At 38.9% G+C, this 17,679-nt stretch overlaps 1 protein-coding gene across 1 annotated transcript; it reads left to right on the top strand.

Moving 5' to 3' along the window:
- The first annotated feature begins 4,237 nt into the window (after window positions 1–4,237).
- LOC105047566 (MYB-like transcription factor ETC3) lies at window positions 4,238–11,586 on the top strand. Its single transcript, XM_019851245.3, has 3 exons — window positions 4,238–4,454; window positions 4,544–4,631; window positions 11,350–11,586. Exons 1-3 carry the CDS (start codon window positions 4,313–4,315, stop codon window positions 11,462–11,464), a joined length of 345 nt encoding a protein of 114 aa, XP_019706804.2. The 5' UTR covers window positions 4,238–4,312; the 3' UTR covers window positions 11,465–11,586.
- Window positions 11,587–17,679: the final 6,093 nt, after the last annotated feature.

The following is a 17,679-nucleotide window of genomic DNA, read 5'->3' as shown; positions in this document are numbered from 1 at the left end:
AATTAGAATTTCAGATCGGTGATCATATTTTTCTAAAAGTATCACCTACTAAGGGTGTCATGAGGTTTGGAAGACATGGCAAGCTGAGCCCACGATATATTGGACCTTTTGAAATTTTAAATCGAGTAGGAGATGTTGCTTACGAACTAGCCTTACCACCAGATTTATCCAAAGTGCACAATGTCTTTCATGTTTCACTACTGAGAAAGTTTGTACCTGATCCAAATAGTGTGATAAAGTATAAGCCATTGCAAGTTCAGGAAGATCTAACCTATGAAGAATTTTCCCTCCGAATTATTGATCGAAAAGAGCAAGTTTTAAGAGGGCGTATCATTCCGTATGTAAAGATTCATTGGAGTAATCATGAAGAGAGAGAGGCCACATGGAAGCTTGAAGATGATATGAAAACGAGATATCCACACTTATTTGAAAATGAAGGTATGTTAAATTTGAGGACGAAATTTTTTTTAAGGGGGTAGAATGTGATAACCCGTCCGATGGGCCAAAAGCCCTCTAAGCCCACTTAGGAAAAAAAAAAAAAAAAGAGGAAGACTCCCGATCGGAGTCTTCCCCTTCCCCAGTTTCGATCAGGAATAGGAGTCCTAGGGCCATTAAACGACCCTAGGACGAGCTCTATAAGAACCCCCCTCCTCTCCTCTAAGAGAAGACACAACAGTCACCGACGATCACCGGAGTTCTTCTTCGATTTTTTCGATTGAAGCCGTGGCCCCTTGACTCGTGCTCGCCGCAATTTCACGCCTGTGGGGGTCATCGGAGGCTGTGGTAAGTCCCTCCTCCTCTTCCTCCCTTCTCTTCCTTCTTTTCCGTATCGGTGGGCATGACTGCTGGCGACAGGAGTCATCGGATTTCGTTGGAAAAGGGAAGCCCTGTTCGGCCTCTCCCTTTTCCTGATTTTTAAGGCCCGATGGTCACGCCGACCGTCGGCTCTGGCCTCTCCGAACTCGGGAGAGTCGCCCTTTGCCGCCGGCCACCGTCGGGCAAGGTATGATCGTGAATGGCCGGTCTAAGGTATGGGGACCTCTAGGTCCCCTGTTTCGGCCAAAGAAGGCCACGGGAAAAAGAAAGGAAAAAGAAAAGAAAAAGAAAAAAGAAAAGAAGAGGAAAAAGAAAAGAAAAAGGAAAAAGAAAAAGAAAAGAAAAAAAATATATTTATATAATAATAATAAAATAATAATAATAATAATACACATGAAAGAAAATTTCTCTCGTCCCTCTCTAAAGTCTTTCTCTCTCTAAAATTGGATACTTTCTCTCTCTATTTCTCTCTCTAAAATTTTTTTCTCTCTAAGAAGCCCTATGAATCCCCTATTAGGCCATCTTCTCCACTTCTAGGGACTATGACCTTAAATCGGTTTAGAGCCGAAGAGAGATTTATTGGACTGATCATCAAATCGGTCGTTTCTTTATATTATGTAATTTTATTAAATATATGAAATAAAATTTATTATGATTTAATATTTTAAATAGGACTGTCCGATTCTTTTAAGGAAGATTAAAAGGTCCAGGACGATCGAGGTAAGTAGATCTTATGCTCCTTATTTATTTTTAAATGATCATGTTTTTATGCAAAGAATTGCTATTGATGAAATCATAATTTTTCATAAAATAAGGATCGGCATATGTGATATGAAAAAGCATGTTTTATTATGAGTATTGATTTCATGAATATGTCTTATGAAAATAGCATGATTATGAAGCATGAATTTTATTGTTTTTCCATCTATGTATATGTATGCTTTAAGAAAAAGATATAATGATTTCAAAGGCTCTCAGATGGCTATGAATGAATTCCTTCGGAAAGGTCGACATCCGGAGCTAGCATCCACACGAAACATGGCCCTGCCAGCGGGTATAAAGTTGGCACATGAATTAAGAACTCTGTCGATTAAGAAACATGGCCCTATCACGGGTATAATAGTGATCTTAGCACGAATATCTGTGAATAATGTTTTGAAACATGACATGAATACATGATGAAAATGATTTACGATTCATAATTATAAAATATACATGATTTGTGCATGCATGATGATCTTATAACTTGTTTTATTATATGCTCTATGAAATGTTTATTTTTACAATAATTATTATTTGCTAAATCATGCATTATCATAGAAAACTTATGCTTGATCCGGTAAGGAAGCGGAAGTCTACTTAGTGAGCTGTGTAGCTCATATTTTTTTTTTTTCTTTTTCATGTACAGAAAATAAGGCTAGGACTGATGGAAAGGGAATCCAGGCTTGGGGATCAGCAAAGCAAGCTTGAAAATTCTGCACTAGGAATTCAGTTTATGGATTGTAGCCATTATGAATTTTTAGGCTTGGATTATTTCATCTTTGGATTTAGATGCTCTGAACCAATTTTGGTTTAATTAAATATTTGAATTGAACTTTATTATTACATTTATTTATGATACACCTGTTATTATATTTAAGAAGATAAATTTTGGCTTCGTATTATCGTGGATCCATCCTCGGTAGTATGGCCATGTTATGTCCCGGATTTGGGACGTGACAAATAATGTCTGTCTAAATAGAACAAAATCCTGTGCTGAGAATGGCCAGCTCAAAAAATTATGGGCCCCCTACGGTCAATAATTTAAAGCAACATATAATTGGCAAGTCTACGATACACAAAAAATTAGATTTCAATTCAAATTTTTACAAAATGATATTACCCTGGTGGCAATTTTCTAAGACTAGCCAAATTTGTAGCAGATGTAGAGACAAATCTGTTTCTTTGTGTCCGTGACAAAGCTAGCCCAAGAAAATTGCCAACGGCATATCCTAACATGAGCTATCACGTGACACATTAAGATTATCTACGCATCACCAACGCCGTTCGTAAATTCTCCTTGAGACTCAAGACCCAAAACATGTCCAATCATGGTTGTACCTTTTGCGAGAAAGAGGATTCAACTTGGGATGGCGAGATATATGGCCGACAATATTGAAAATTTTTGATGCACCTTTTAAGTCAATTTTTTTAATATTTTATTTTTTAATTCTCAGCAATGTATTTATACACATATTATATAATTCATTCGATTTTATCAAAAATAATAAAAAAAAAAAAAACTATTCCCAAGTGCATAGGTTAGGCATGGGTCAATTTGTTTGTGTCGATCCAGATCAGGGGCGGATTCAATATACTGGTGTTGGGGGCCATGACCCCCGACGGCCCAAGTCCAAAGCCCATAATTCAATTGAATTTTTTACTCGCCCCCGCGGTGAAGCCCTCCTCCATCGGTTACTCCGCCGACGCCCTTCTCCGTGACTCCTCCGAGCCTTCAACGCCCACTGACTGCCCCATGACTCCGCCGGCCCCAGCCCCAGCCCCACATTCAAACTTTCTTCTCCGCGACTTCACCCGGCGCCCACTGCTCCGCGACTCTGTCGCCGCCGGCCCAAATCCTAAGCCCTGAAAAGTGAAATCCATCCTCCTCCACGACTCCATCGGTATCCACTGGCCACTTCTCTGCGATTTCTCCGACGCCCACTACTCCGAGATTCCATCGGCCCCGGCTCCGCTCTAAAATCCTCTGAACGGGACTCCATCCGACGTCGGGAGCCCACTGCTCCACGAGTCTACCAATCTCAGCTCCAATCCCAACCCCAAGGTCAAGCCCTGAAAAGTGAAACTCAAACCTTCCTTCATGCGCGACTCCATCCAGCGCCCATTGCTCTGGAACTCTCTCCATCCGCTGCTTCTCTTTCTCCCTGCCGAGTGCCCCAGCGACAAAATTTTTTTGGATTCGCTGCCGATCCAGACGAATATGGATTTCAAACATGAAGGTGGACCTGACCATATGGCTCGAATAATTTGACACATATCAAGCTCTGGTCCCACCATATGCTCAGAATCTACGATGATGATGTAGTACTACTCTCGAGTGGCATCTTGTTGCAGCAGCTCCTGCTAACTTTTCTTGCCAGCAAATGTAAATGAAAAATCGCGTATTTGAAAGATATCAATCGTTCGTATGCATACACCTGCATCATTCGCGCAGAAGCACCATTGGATCATCAGGTGCGGACGGGCGAATGACGGGCTTGAGAGCGCCTTGGGTGATCCAACAGTGCGAAAGGGTACAACTCGGTCCCACAAACGCATGGACGGACGCATCCTTGCTCCCTCACGAGACGGACCGGAAGCATCATCCCTGCTAGCTAAGCCAGCGGTCTTTTCTAATTAATCTATACATCTTTTCCTGTAGACTGTTTGTCCGGGGAAGCCGCTGCTCCCTCTTTTTACCTCTCAACGAAAAGACAAGACGGACGGGAAGCATCCTATGGACCAGCTCTTGCCTGCTTCCACGGCTTTTAAGCCTTCCCATCTGTTACTTGTTAGCATGCCATCGTCCATTCGCTCTGAAGCTATGGATAAGCGTAGGGGCCCAAAACAGCCCGGAACTTCCGATCGTCACTCTCAAGGTATTTCTCACCGCACTTCAATGTATTTTTCTGTGCTCACGGCTTCATGAGTAGTACTACCGCTTTCTTGTATCATTCATGGGTGGCAGAGGTTAGCAGCACGGAGTGGGAGTTCATAAACCTCTCGGAACAAGAAGAAGACCTCCTTTACAGAATGTATAGGCTCGTAGGTGACAGGTACAAAAACAAAAACCCACCATATCTTCTCCATCAGCTGTTCTTTGGCTTGCATGGGGATTAAATGAGTTCTGGATTCTATAATATATAGCAATATGACGTATGAATGATAAGATGGTGTTTTTGTCAATAGATGTTTGATCTGAAGTGAAGGCAAACACAGATCTCTGCTACCCGATCTATACAAGAAAAGTAATTTGGAAAACTTATTTCTACGAGTAGATTATGCGCTTATGTTCCCTTTTCTTGCACTTCACCACCAAAATTCATATGGGAAAAGCTCAAAATGATCACTGTTCCGCCAGGAGTAATATTGACATCCACCTGTAAGCCAGCAAATTAGACTTGCCATCGACATGCTTTGCCAAGAGGGTCAAACCTTACCCGGTGCTGGTTTCTATCAAGGGAAAGAATTTACGGAATATTAGAAGATCATGTGTGCTGATTCGAAATAAGACTTGATAACCCTATGTTTCTTTCTTCAATAAATTTTGGGGGAAGTGTTTTTCACTTCCACCGTTCCACCTCAAGCAAAAGAAAAAGAAGTAGAAGAAGATAACCCTACATGATTCGCTTCAAATATTGGGCACTGGATTGGATTTCTTGTTAGGCATTCCCATGGCCCAACAATTTTTTTTTTTTTTTTTGACATGGGAAATAAACTAACAGTTGAAAAAGGAGAAGGAATATACGGGAGAAAAAAATAGAATAGGATTTTTTATTTTCAATGATGTATGAGGTGGAGTAGCGTCCATTATATATAATAACTTTTTTTTTACAAAGAAATATCATAGCCCATAACCACTTTTACCATCCCTAATTAAAGTAGCTATTTAAGAAAATATAACCTATTTTTCAACACTCCCTCTCAAGATGGGGCGAAGATATCATGGAGTCCCATCTTGTTACAGATAAATATAACAACTGAAATGCTAAGTCCTTTTGTATAAATATCAGCTAGCTATTCAGAGGATTTGATAAAAGAAAGGCAGATAACATGCTGATCTAGTTTTTCTTTAATAAAATGTCGATCAACCTCAATATGCTTCGTTCGATCATGCTGAACAGGATTATTAACAATATTAATGACTGCTTTATTGTCACAGAAGAGAGACATAGGAGAAGATCGAAAAAGATGCAATTCAAAAGTTGTTTTAACCATATAACTTCACAGACCCCTTGAGCTAAGGCCCGATATTCAGTCTCTGCACTGGAACAAGCAACCATATCCTGCTTCTTACTGCGTCATGTCATAAGATTACCATCCAAGAAAATACAATAACCCGAGGTGGATTTTCTATCATCCAGAGCTCCAGTCCAGTCAGCATCAGTATACCCTTCGATCTTAAGGTGTCCATAACGAAAAAACAAAAGACCGCATCCAGGACATCCTTTAAGATAACGCACAATTCGATAGACAGCTTCCTGATGTCTCTCATGAGGATCGTGCATATACTGACTCACGACACTAATAGCAAAAGTGATGTAAGAACGAGTATGAAAAAGATAAATTAGTCATCTCACTAGACGCTGATATCTCTCTCGATCAACTAGAGTATCACCATCTATCATGAGACGATGGTTTGCTCAATGAGAGTAGCTGCAGGTCTACAATCCAACATGTTTGTTTCTGTCAGTAAGTCAAGCACATGCTTTTGCTGAGAAAGAAAATTACCATGAGATGATCAAGTAACTTCAATCCCAAGAAAGTATCTCAAAGGATCAAGATCCTTGACTTCAAATGACTAAGCTAAACGAGTCTTTAGATGATCAATCTCTGGAAGATTATCATCCGTCAGAATTATATCATCAACGTACACTATTAAAACTACAACATTTCCACTGTTATGCTAAAAAAATATAGTATGATTGGTATTACTTTGCTGATAACCCATTTCTAGTACTACGCTTCGAAACCGGTCAAATCAAGCTCGAGGTGACTGTTTCAAGCCATAAAGTGAGCGACGTAGCTGACACACTTTTTCAGCAGTTGCAGTATTAGAAAAATCTAGAGGAATTTTCATGTACACCTCCTCCTGAAGATCTCCATGTAAAAAAGCATTCTTAACATCTAATTGAGAAAGACTCCAGTCAAAATTAGCAGGACAAGAAATAAGGGTTCTCACAGAGTTGATCTTCGCAACTAAAGCAAAAATTTCATCATAGTTTATTCTGTATGTCTGAGTATGATCTTTTGCTATCAATCATGTTTTATAGCGATCAACAGTCTCCTCTGGAATTTGTTTCACTGTAAAAATTCATCTGCAGCCAACAGTTTGTTTTTCAGCAGGTAATGGAATAAGCTCCCATATATTGTTCATAACCAAGGCTTTCATCTCCTCAAGCATTGCCTCCTTCTATTTTGGATCTGCCATAGCATCCTTCCAGTGTGAGGAAACAGAGATAGAAACCAGAGATGTAATAAAAGATCTAATGAAGGTAAAAGAGACTCATAGGAAACAAAATCAGCAATATCATGATAGTAACGAGGAGGAATAATATGTGGACGAGAAGCTTTTCTATGAGCAATAGAAAGATGTAAATCAGTTAAAGGAATGTTACCGTCATTATTATTAGGAAAGAAAAATACCAGAGCCGACTCTGAAGAAGACTGTTGGGTAGTAGGAGAATGCATACTAGGCTCTATAATAGGCTCTGCAACATGTGGAGAAGACTGTTGCTCCTCTTGTCGATTAGAATTACTATCTGCAGAATTACTATCTGATTGCTCCTGCTCTCTAGACTCTTGCTCAGACTCCCTTCATGATCGATAAAATCAGATGAAACACCGAGAGAGAAGAGAAAGTCAGATACAATAGTAGGTTGATTGGTGGGCACATCCATGGGATCATTGCTAAAGAATGCCTCAGACTCTCGGAATGTCGCATCCATACTGACCAACATACGCCGCTCGAAAGGGTAATAGCATTTGTATCCCTTTTGAATGGCAGAATAGCCAGCAAAAATACACATGAGAGCCCGAGGATCAAGTTTACCAATCATAGATCGATGATCTCGGATAAAGCACACACACCCAAATATCCGAAGAGGTATAACAAAAGAAGATACTTCTTGTAGGCACTCAAGTGGCGTGCGATAGTTTAAAGCTCGAAGAGGCATCCGATTAATAAGATAGGCTGTAGTAAGAACCGTCTCACCCCAAAAAAACTTAGGAACCCTCGTAGTGAAGAATAAAAATCGAGCTACTTCCAATAAGTATCGATTTTTACGTTCAGCAACACCATTCTAAGCAGGCATATCGACACAGTTTGATTGACAATCCCATAAGCAGTTAAATACTCACGGAACTTCCTATTCATGTACTCAGTGCCGTTATCAGATCTCAGAGTTTTGATTGTGGCATTAAATTGAGTATTTACAAACTTATGGAACTCCTTGAAGCACATGAGAACCTCATCCTTCGTCTTTAGTAGATAAATCCAGATCACTCTACTATGACAGTCAATAAATATAACAAAGTACCGATGTTCAGAAAGAAAAACAGTACTACACGGCCCCCACACATCAGAGTGAATAACATCAAAGATCTTAATACTTTGAGTGTCAGAAATAGGATAAATAGTTCGTGTGTAGCAAACTCACATGCATCACAAACCAATTTATGCTTGTCACAGATATTATGTAAATTAAGAAAGAGTCTTGCTAATACAGAGAAAGAAAGATGACCAAGCTTATGATGTTGTAATTGGAGTTCATGCACAGCATTCTCGGAAGAAGATACAACCAAGCCAGTCTCCAGATTATCTTTTTATTCTCTTCCAGTCAGATAATAAAGTCTGTCATGCATTCTACCATACCCAATCGTCTCCCTTGTTATCAGCTTCTGGAGAACACAATAGGTGGGAAAAAATGTTACTTTGCAATTTAAAGCAGCTGTAATTGAGCTTATAGAGAAGAGGTTAGTGGAAAAATTAGGAATATGTAAAATTGAGGATAATGTCATGGTCGGTGTACAGTTGACAGAATCTTTTCTGACACAGTGGAGAAGGATCCATCAGCTATACTTACTTTATCCCGACCAGAGCAAGGTGAATATGATACGAATGACTTGGATTGTCCTGTCATGTGACTAGTAGCTCCTGAGTTTAGGATCTAATATTGAGAAGTATCTAAGGCTGTAAGTGTACTACCACTATCAGAAGTATAAAAACTAGTTTGTGCAAAATGAAAATGAAAAATAGAAGAAAGACTGGAAGAATCACTAAGCAAACCCACAGCAGATGAAGAGGTATTGCTAGAAGAAGTATTTAGCCTAGCCAGAATGTGACGTAGGGTCTACAGTTCTTTCATAGACAAAGAACCTCCAGCATCAGTAGATGGAGTAGCAGAAACAGACAAAATCGTGATAGACAGAGGAGCTGAAACAGATGTAGCATCGTGGATCTCAGAAAAATTGGCCTGACCACAGTCGATTGCTCCTCCAAAGCACCCACCACCTCGACGACCTCCTTTACTATAATCCTAGTCAGATGAAGGACGACCATGTAACTGCCAGCATGTATCACGGATGTGTCTCGATTTATTGCAATAGGAGTATATCTGCATATCTCGATCACCTCTACCATGAGGCTGTGATTGTGGCTGAGCGACCATCGCAGAACGGACTGTATCAGCAGAGGAGGCAATCATTACATATCGATGAGTTTTCTCACTTAAAATTAGTGAGAAAATTTGATTGAGAAAAGATAGATTAGAACTTCGACCCAAAATTTAAACTTTAATTGGATCAAATTTTTATTGAGATCGGCAAGAAAATAAAAGATTCGCTCTTCATCTGTAAATTTTTTGAACTCAGCAGCATCATTAGCACAACTGGCTTTGAAGGAGCGATAAAAATCCAGCTGACCATAAACGTTGAAGTTCTGCCATATAAGCGGTGACAGAAAGTTCGTCCTGCTGAGTGCATGCATCTTACGTTTGAGCTCAAAAGCTTGGGTTGTGTTATCCTGCTGGGAATAAGTTCGAACAGCAGCCTCCTAAATTTCTTGAACGGTTTCAAAGAACGAAATGCCCTGAGCAACTGAGGGCACCATGGAGTTGATTAGCCAGGCCATCACAAGTGAGTTTTCTGACTCTCATTGCACAAAAGCAGTGTCTCCCGTTGGTGGCTGCGGTTTAGCCTTAGTGAGAAAATCCTCCAAACCACGTGCTTTGATGAACAACCGTACATTTTTTGTCCACAAAAGATAAGTGAGGGGTCTATTCAATCGAATAGAACTAATCTGAAGAGAAGAATTATCCATCCCAGATCGAGAGGTAGAGGCACGAGTCACCACCTCACTTATTGCCTTCTCCAACTCCTCCTTAGTGAAACCGTCTGACATCTTCAAATGAACTCAAAAAAGGATCACCATCTCATTTTTTTCTTTTTTCTTTTTTTTTTTTTGAAAAAAAAAACAACTATAAAAAGAAAGAAGGGGTTGATCGTGGCTCACGGATGAACTCCATCGGCTGGCTGAGAGGGCTGCAGCGGCGAGAGGGCCAGAGAGGGTAGGAGGCACAGGGGGTTAGGCGCCAGAATGTTAACTCCGAAGTGTTTGGTAGTTAGGCCGGTCTTGCGGGGTGCGGGAAACGCAGGAGGCGCTTGGGGTGGTGCCAAGTGAAGGCGAGAGGGATGGTGGTGGTGCCAGAGCCGGGGAAGAGGGAGGCAGGATCATGCAAATAGCGGGTGCCGCACGAATCGAACAGGACGGCGCTGGCGGTGCAGACAGCAAGCACGAATAGAACGGGATGGCGGTGGTCGTGCAGACAGCGGGTGCGAATCGAACAGGATGGTGGACGACGGTGGCCGGGTAGAAGACGGATGCGGCACGGATCAAAGGAGTTGTGACATGAACGGCAGAGCCGGAAAAGAGGAGGGCGGTGGTGTTGCGGAGACAGAGAATGTTAGCGGAGAAGAAGAGAAGAAAACGGGAAGAGGAGAAACAGGGTGATCGTGCGGGAGAGGAAGAGATCGGGAAGAGGAGACTGGGTGAAGGAGGGAAGAGGAGAAACGGGGTGGTCGTGTGGACGGCGGGATGATGAAGAGATGATGGACCGGATCAGAATATAGCTCTAATACCAAATTGAAAAAGGAGAAGGAATATACGGGAGAAAAAAATAGAATAGAATTTTTTATTTTCAATGATGTATGGGGTGGAGTAGTCCCCATTATATACAATAACCTTTTTTTTTACAAAGAAACATCATAGCCCATAGCCACCTTTATCATCTCTAAATAGAGTAGCTAATTAGAAAAATACAACCTACTTTCCAACACCAACAAATGAATGAATAGTTTAATGATTGGTTTTAAATATGTTATCGTGATTTTTTGTTTGTTCGAAAATGCCATGCTTTTGAATCGGCTATATTTTTTTCTCTTCTAAGAAGTCAAGCCGTCTTAGATCTAAATATTATTGCTTTTCATTGCATAATTCATCAACTACTAGGAAATGGCCATGAAACATCTAATATATGGGATTCACCTTCACCTGTCTGAAGTTGGGTCTTACCCTCTCCTTGCAATTTTTTTTTTTTCGCCTTCAAAATGACAGTCACACAACATATTGAATCAGCAACAGTAGCTGCTATAGATCCTCTTCAGAGCCTGTAGGAGTTTCAGCTTTACAAGGTGTTTTCTTTTTTTAATATTTTCTGCCAAAAATATCCTTCTTTTCCCAAACAAAAGTAATGAATGTGATATGGGACTTGACAGGTGGACCCTCATAGCAGGTCGGATCCCAGGCAGGAAACCGGAAGAAATAGAGAGGTTCTGGATAATGAAGCATGCGGAGGGGTTTGCTGAAAAGAGGCTTAGGAGAGCAGGCTGACAGCAGAATTTCTATTAGAAATGGATGGTGCGCATGCTGATGGCATTCCAATATCTATCATCTGTGTGTTTTATTTTTTTGGCGTGTCCTTTAATTTCCCTCGCTAAGATGGTTTATCTGAAGAGCTATCTACTTATTGTGCTCCGGACTCACTTTATGGTCCATGGTATGGTCATGGACTATCTGTCCTCTATCATCAGCATTTCTATTTTTTTTTTGGTGTGTTGAGGACCCACTTCATGGCCCATCATATTTGTCAGGGACTCCGTCCTCCCTCCTTCCATACTATGGGCAAGCAAAGCTGCTAGTATTCATGAAATGCATTATGTTCAGAGTAATTTATCCTAAGCCAGCTGCATGACGTGCAACAAATGTGGCATTTCTGCTAGTTACTTCAAAATGAAAAACTATTAGCATAGCTGTGTCTTAGTCACCTTCAGTTCACCATAGCAAGCAGGCTAACCAACGAGAATTAAGTTGTGTCCAGCTTTAGCTGCTAGAGGACCCAAAACTAGTACACCTTCAGGTAGAAATCAGGACCTCTACCACCGGAGGGAATATAAGCTGATCAAACGCAAGAAAGAACGTTAGATAAGTTCTTGGAAAGGCTGAGAAATTGTAGGCATAGTATTGAAAGAATTTTGGGTGGTGACTGGAATATAGGCATAGCTGCTGAACGCGTGGGAGGAGAGCTGAAAATAAATTAAAACTAGAGGAGCTGAAAGTGATTTCAGTATTTATGAATCCATAAAAGTTCTACCATGGCATTTTTGGGCCAGCAATGGGATTCTTATCCATAGAGATCCACAATGAAAGATTACATTTTTTTTGTACAGCTGTCCCCCTAGGAACCCAACAAATTGCAGTCGGATAAGGAACATATTTTCTATGCAAATGAGTCTTCATATTGTCTGCATTAGGAGATCCTCGTGCATGATGGTTGAAAATACTGTTAATCAAATGATCAACCTGATGGGCTTTGCCCATCTTTGCTCTCAAAATACGTGAAATAACTGTTCCCTTGTTTTATGTCTGTACCGCATTCAAGTGATCCATGAAAATAGTATAGTGCAGATTGTTTTCTGGTCGTGTTTTCAAGGATAGGCAGGTATTGTAAACATACGAATCACCAGTGCCAAAATGGCAGTACCAAGTGTTGGTTATCTCTTTTTTATTTTTTAATTTTGAAGTTTCAAAACATCTCAAACCTCTTTATCCTTATCCATCTGAAACATAGAAGTGTCTTTTCACAATTTTGTCCGTTGGAGCTTTTTTTACCGTTGGATATCTAAATAGTTGCTATCTTGGATAGTTGGATTGGACGTTCATTTGTTGACCAGAATACTGTAAGAGCTTTTTTTTATAAATATGTGATTTCTCTTCTCATTTATAGATATGAACATCTCCTGTTTCTTTTCCGAAAAAATTCTTTCAATTTCTCCCTCTCTCCTTTACAAAAAAGCTCTCTATCTTTCTCTTTCTTTTTTCTGCAAAATATTACCACATATTCATTCTTGAGGTAAGGAGCAACTAGAAGTAATTTAATCAAATCTTTATACTTGGAGTGCATTCTTACTAAGATCCTGCCATAATTGAATCCCAAAGGATAGATGTATTGGGGCTCTTCACCTTGAATCATTGATACCAGAGAACACAGAATCTATCTTAAAGGACAATGTGATCCACGTGCCTTTATAGCTAAGTTTTCTTTACTTGATTTATTCTTTTATTATTCTTGATTATTTATGTTTGTTACAAGAATTTGCATTCATGGTTTAAATTTCTTATATTCTTTAAGGTAGAGTTAGTGGATGCTTTAATTTTTGCTACCACCAAAATATTACCTAATGCTACTAAAATTGATCCTTTTGATGATAATAATTTTAAGAGATGGCAATAAAAATTTATGCAGTATTAGATTTTAGTAATATTGTCTTTGTTTTAATTAAACCTATACCTAAGGAAGGAATTAATAATTATGAAAAGATTAAACAAGAATCAAAGACCACGGATAAGTTAGCAAGGAACACTATATTGAATTGTTTAGCTAATAAATTGTTTGATGTTTATCATTTTGATCAGGCTAAAGATATTTGGGATGATTTATATTCTAAATATATTTTTCAAGATGTCCTTAGTAAGATGTTTTTATCTATTAATGTCTTTCATTTAAAATGATCGAAGAGAAAGATCTCACTAGTTAAGTTCATGAATATTAAATTCTAATTAGTGAATTAATTGATGAGAGAGACATGCTACCAGGTGGATTTGTTGGTAATTGCCTAATTAAAAAACTTCCTGATTGTTGGAGAGATTACAGAATTTGATTAAAGCATAAAAGAAAGCAAATGGCTAAACAAGAAAATTATAATATATATTAGAGTTGAAGAAAATAATAAAACAATAGAACAAACTAAAAGGGCTAATGAAATTACTTTCCAAACTAGATCATCTCTCATCAGTCTAGACCCTCACACACTCATAAAAGGCATCATAATTCTTTTCATAAAAAACCTCTTGGTAATAGTCTTAAGAAATTCCATGCTAATTCTAATATCTAAAAGAAAAAAATTTATTTTGTTTCTGGTAACATAGCTCACCATGTAGCAAATTACATACATTGCAAGGATATCGAAAAAGGATAAAATAAGATTTGGCGAACCAGATGGAAGTAGAGGATGAGATCATTGTCGCCATTGTGGTGTTTGAAGCAAATATATATGGTGATGGCACGGATGGATCTAAAGCTTGGGCATTGGAGTCGGGATGCATGACACATATTTGTGGGAACAAGAACGTATGTACTACCTTCAACCCAATCAAAGAAGGGATGAAAATATTTATACGGAGATTTGTGACCTATATCCATTATTGGTGATAAAAAAAGTCATGCTAAAGCTCATACCTAATAAAATTCTATATCCATTATTGGTAAAGTAAAAGTCATGCTAAAGCTCCCACCTGATTAAAATTCTCTCACTCAATGATGTAGTGCATATGCCTCCTATTAGGCATAATCTAGTGTTAGTATCACTTCTAGGAAAAGCGGGAATCAAAATAATCTTTAATGGTGATTTGGTTACCTTGATCAAAAAAGATGTCTTTATGAGGAAATGGTTATTTAAAAAAATCTCTCTATATACTAAATATACATGATATGATTAATGATAATACATCATCATCTTTTGCTTATTTTGTTGACTTTTTGATATGTGGCATGGTAGACTTAGACATATAAACTTTGGTTATTTAAAGAAAATGAAACAAATGGGAGTAGCACCAAGTATAAATAACAAAAAGGTTAATATACTCCACCTTACTCATTAGAATCAAATGGTATTACAGCAAGAAAAAATAAAACTCTTAAAGAAATAATAAATGCGTGCTTGTTAGTTTAGGGTTACCTACCTGTAATATCCCGGCCCAAATGGGCCCAGAATCAAGCCCAAAACCCAAAACCATACAAAAAAAAAAAAGAGAGAAGAAACAGAATGGAAGAAGACTCCCATCTTCTTCTCCGATGAATCTCGGATGGAAAGGGAGTCCTAAGATCACCGGAGCCCTAGGGACCATTATAATTAAGCCTCTCCCTCTCTCAAGATCCTCCACCGATGATCTTCGAGTCCGATTCCTCTCTTTTCTCTGTAGAAGCCGCGGCAACCTCTTCCCATGCTCGTCGGAAAATGGAGCCGACGACGTTGCTAAAGCTTGAGGTAAATCCTTCTTCTCCTTCCTCTCTTCCTTCCTCTCTTTTCCATGGCTTCGTGCACCCTCTCCGGCCTTCAGGATCGTCGGAAAATCCATGAACAAGGTGACCTCTGTTTTGCTCTGTTCGGTCGGGCTATCTTCCTCTCTTTTCCGGCCATCGACACCGCCGGTTGCGGCGTCCCATCCCCGAGACCGGACTCTCATCTCTCTATCCCTCTTTTCTGAAGGTCTTGACCGCTGGTGACTGGCCAATGACCGAAAAATAAAAAGAAAAAGGGTGGATCCCCTATTTTTCAATTCTTTAAATTTTTGCCGGACGAACCTCATCGCCGGCCATCCTTGGCTTCACCACCGTCTCCACCTGCTGTCGAACATTCGGCCATGCTGCCATCCCTCGCTGGAGCCAAGCTGGAGCTCTCTAGTCTTCCCCTGTTTCGACCCAAGGGAGGCTGCGGGAAGAAAAAGAAAAAGAAAGAAGAAGAAAGAAAAAAAAAAAAGAAAAAGAAAAGAAAAGAAAAAGAGAAAGAGAAAAAGAAAAATAAAAAAAAGAGAAAGAGAGAATTTTTTCTCTCTCCTCTTCCTTCTTTCTCTTCCTCTCTCCTCTCTCTACCTTCTCTCTCTATATTTTCTCTTTCTAGATTCTCTCTCTAGACCTTTCTCTCTCTTTATGAATTTTATCTCTCTAGAGTCTTTCTCTCTCTCTGATTTCATCACGGATCCTAGGATAAAATTGATATGAAAATAAGATGATCTGAGATTGCTCCGAAATTCGTGCGATAGATCTGATCCCAGTCCGATCCTATTCAAATTTATAACATATGATTCATATTAAGTCATCCTGATAGAACCTCTGATGATCTCGACCATGATTGCCTCATCGAAAGGATACGAAGATTCTCTCTCCACTTTCTCTCTCTAGAATTTTCTCTCTCTTCATGAATTTTCTCTCTCTAGAAGTCTTATGGATCAATGGAGGATCCAGATACTTAGATAAATCTTAATTTTGATTAATTCTAAGAGAGGTCCTCGATTTGTGTTATTAAGATCGATTATCGATAATTTTCTCCATATATGATTTTTATATTTGATCAGGATTACGAAGAGATATGATTGTCTGCATATGATATCGAGTGGAATATTTTGTTAAAAAAATTCATAAATCAAAGAAGAACATTGATTTTTATGTTTGGATCAGTCACTGATAAAGATAAGAATCCATGTACATGATCACAATTATAAATATACTATTTTACTGTTGGTCTTGCATTATTGGTTTTGCATCGTTGGATTTGAAATCGATAAATTTATTATATCTGAGATATTGTTATTTAATTTTGAGCATAAGTATGTTATGTCAATATATATATATCAGAGATTGACGGCATGATTATATGGATATGACATATCTGAATTGATCATAATGCAAGACAGAATTGATTGGATGAAATCAACACATAATGATTAAATGAAAAGAAAGAGATATATGGTATAGACTAGCCTTGTCATATGGAACAGCCCGTCAGGAGCTTATGCCTGGGACAGCCCCCACTGGTTTACAGGTAGATCAGCCGGTCATGAGCTCATGCCTGGGATAGCTCGCCAGGAGCTTATGCCTGGGACAGCCTCTCACGGGCTTTCGTACGTGGGATAGCTGGCCAGGAGCTCATCCTAGGATAGCCTTGAAAGGTTTTTTATGTGAAAATTGATTCGGATGATGACTGAGGTATAGACTTGGATAGTCCAGAGTCAGAAAGAAAATGTTAAAATCATGTGATTATGAAAGGAGAAATGAAAGATAAGACATGAAATAATTGTTGAATAAAAGTGTTTCACCGGTTAACATATGATGATGCATCTATTTTAATAAGATAAAAAATTTATGGATATTTGCATTATTCTGGACATTGAACATCAGATTTTATATTTTATTATTTATTTTTATTTTTAGATTATATTATTATATCAGTGTGATATGAAAATTCTTATTGGGCTATAAAGCTCACACCCCTTTATCTTTCTTTTCTTCTCAGAGTTACAAGATGTCCATGGTTGGCTATGGTATGGATTTGTGGGTGAGCAGAAGGATAAATAAGAGTCTCATAGTATCTGATCAGAGAATTGAAGAAATTTAAATTGTAATTATGCAAGGTTTTATGAATTATTATTGAAATAAATTATTATGGTTGATAAGGTTGTAATGATTTAATTTGGTCTTGCATATTTTTTAGGACTTGCTCTAAGGAGTGTGCGGCCATCACGTATCTGACTCGGGTGTTGGGTTCGGGACGTGACAGAATGGTATCAGAGCTTATGTTATGATCATTGGAGATTACGATATAAATGATTAGGATGTGATAGAATAATATCAAAGCTTAGGTTTAAGTCACTAGGGATTATGAAGTGATATCAAAACTTTATGCATGATCAATAGGATGTGACAGAGTGATATCAGAGAATATGATAGAACAGTACTAGAGCTCAGGTTTAAGGTCACTAGGGATTATCAT

The sequence above is a fragment of the Elaeis guineensis genome, chromosome 6 (assembly GCF_000442705.2).
Source record: "Elaeis guineensis isolate ETL-2024a chromosome 6, EG11, whole genome shotgun sequence".
Lineage (NCBI taxonomy): Eukaryota > Viridiplantae > Streptophyta > Magnoliopsida > Arecales > Arecaceae > Elaeis > Elaeis guineensis.
Note: the sequence above shows the minus strand (reverse complement) of the source record. Positions and strands in the feature narration are given on the sequence as shown.

Bases quoted from the DNA above. Each gene is read 5' to 3' on its own strand.
- LOC105047566 (XM_019851245.3), top strand. From the start codon at position 4,313: ATGGACCAGCTCTTGCCTGCTTCCACGGCTTTTAAGCCTTCCCATCTG. The intron at 4,455-4,543 runs GTATTTCTCACC...CATGGGTGGCAG, and splicing joins TTCCGATCGTCACTCTCAAG to AGGTTAGCAGCACGGAGTGG. The intron at 4,632-11,349 runs GTACAAAAACAA...GGGACTTGACAG, and splicing joins TATAGGCTCGTAGGTGACAG to GTGGACCCTCATAGCAGGTC.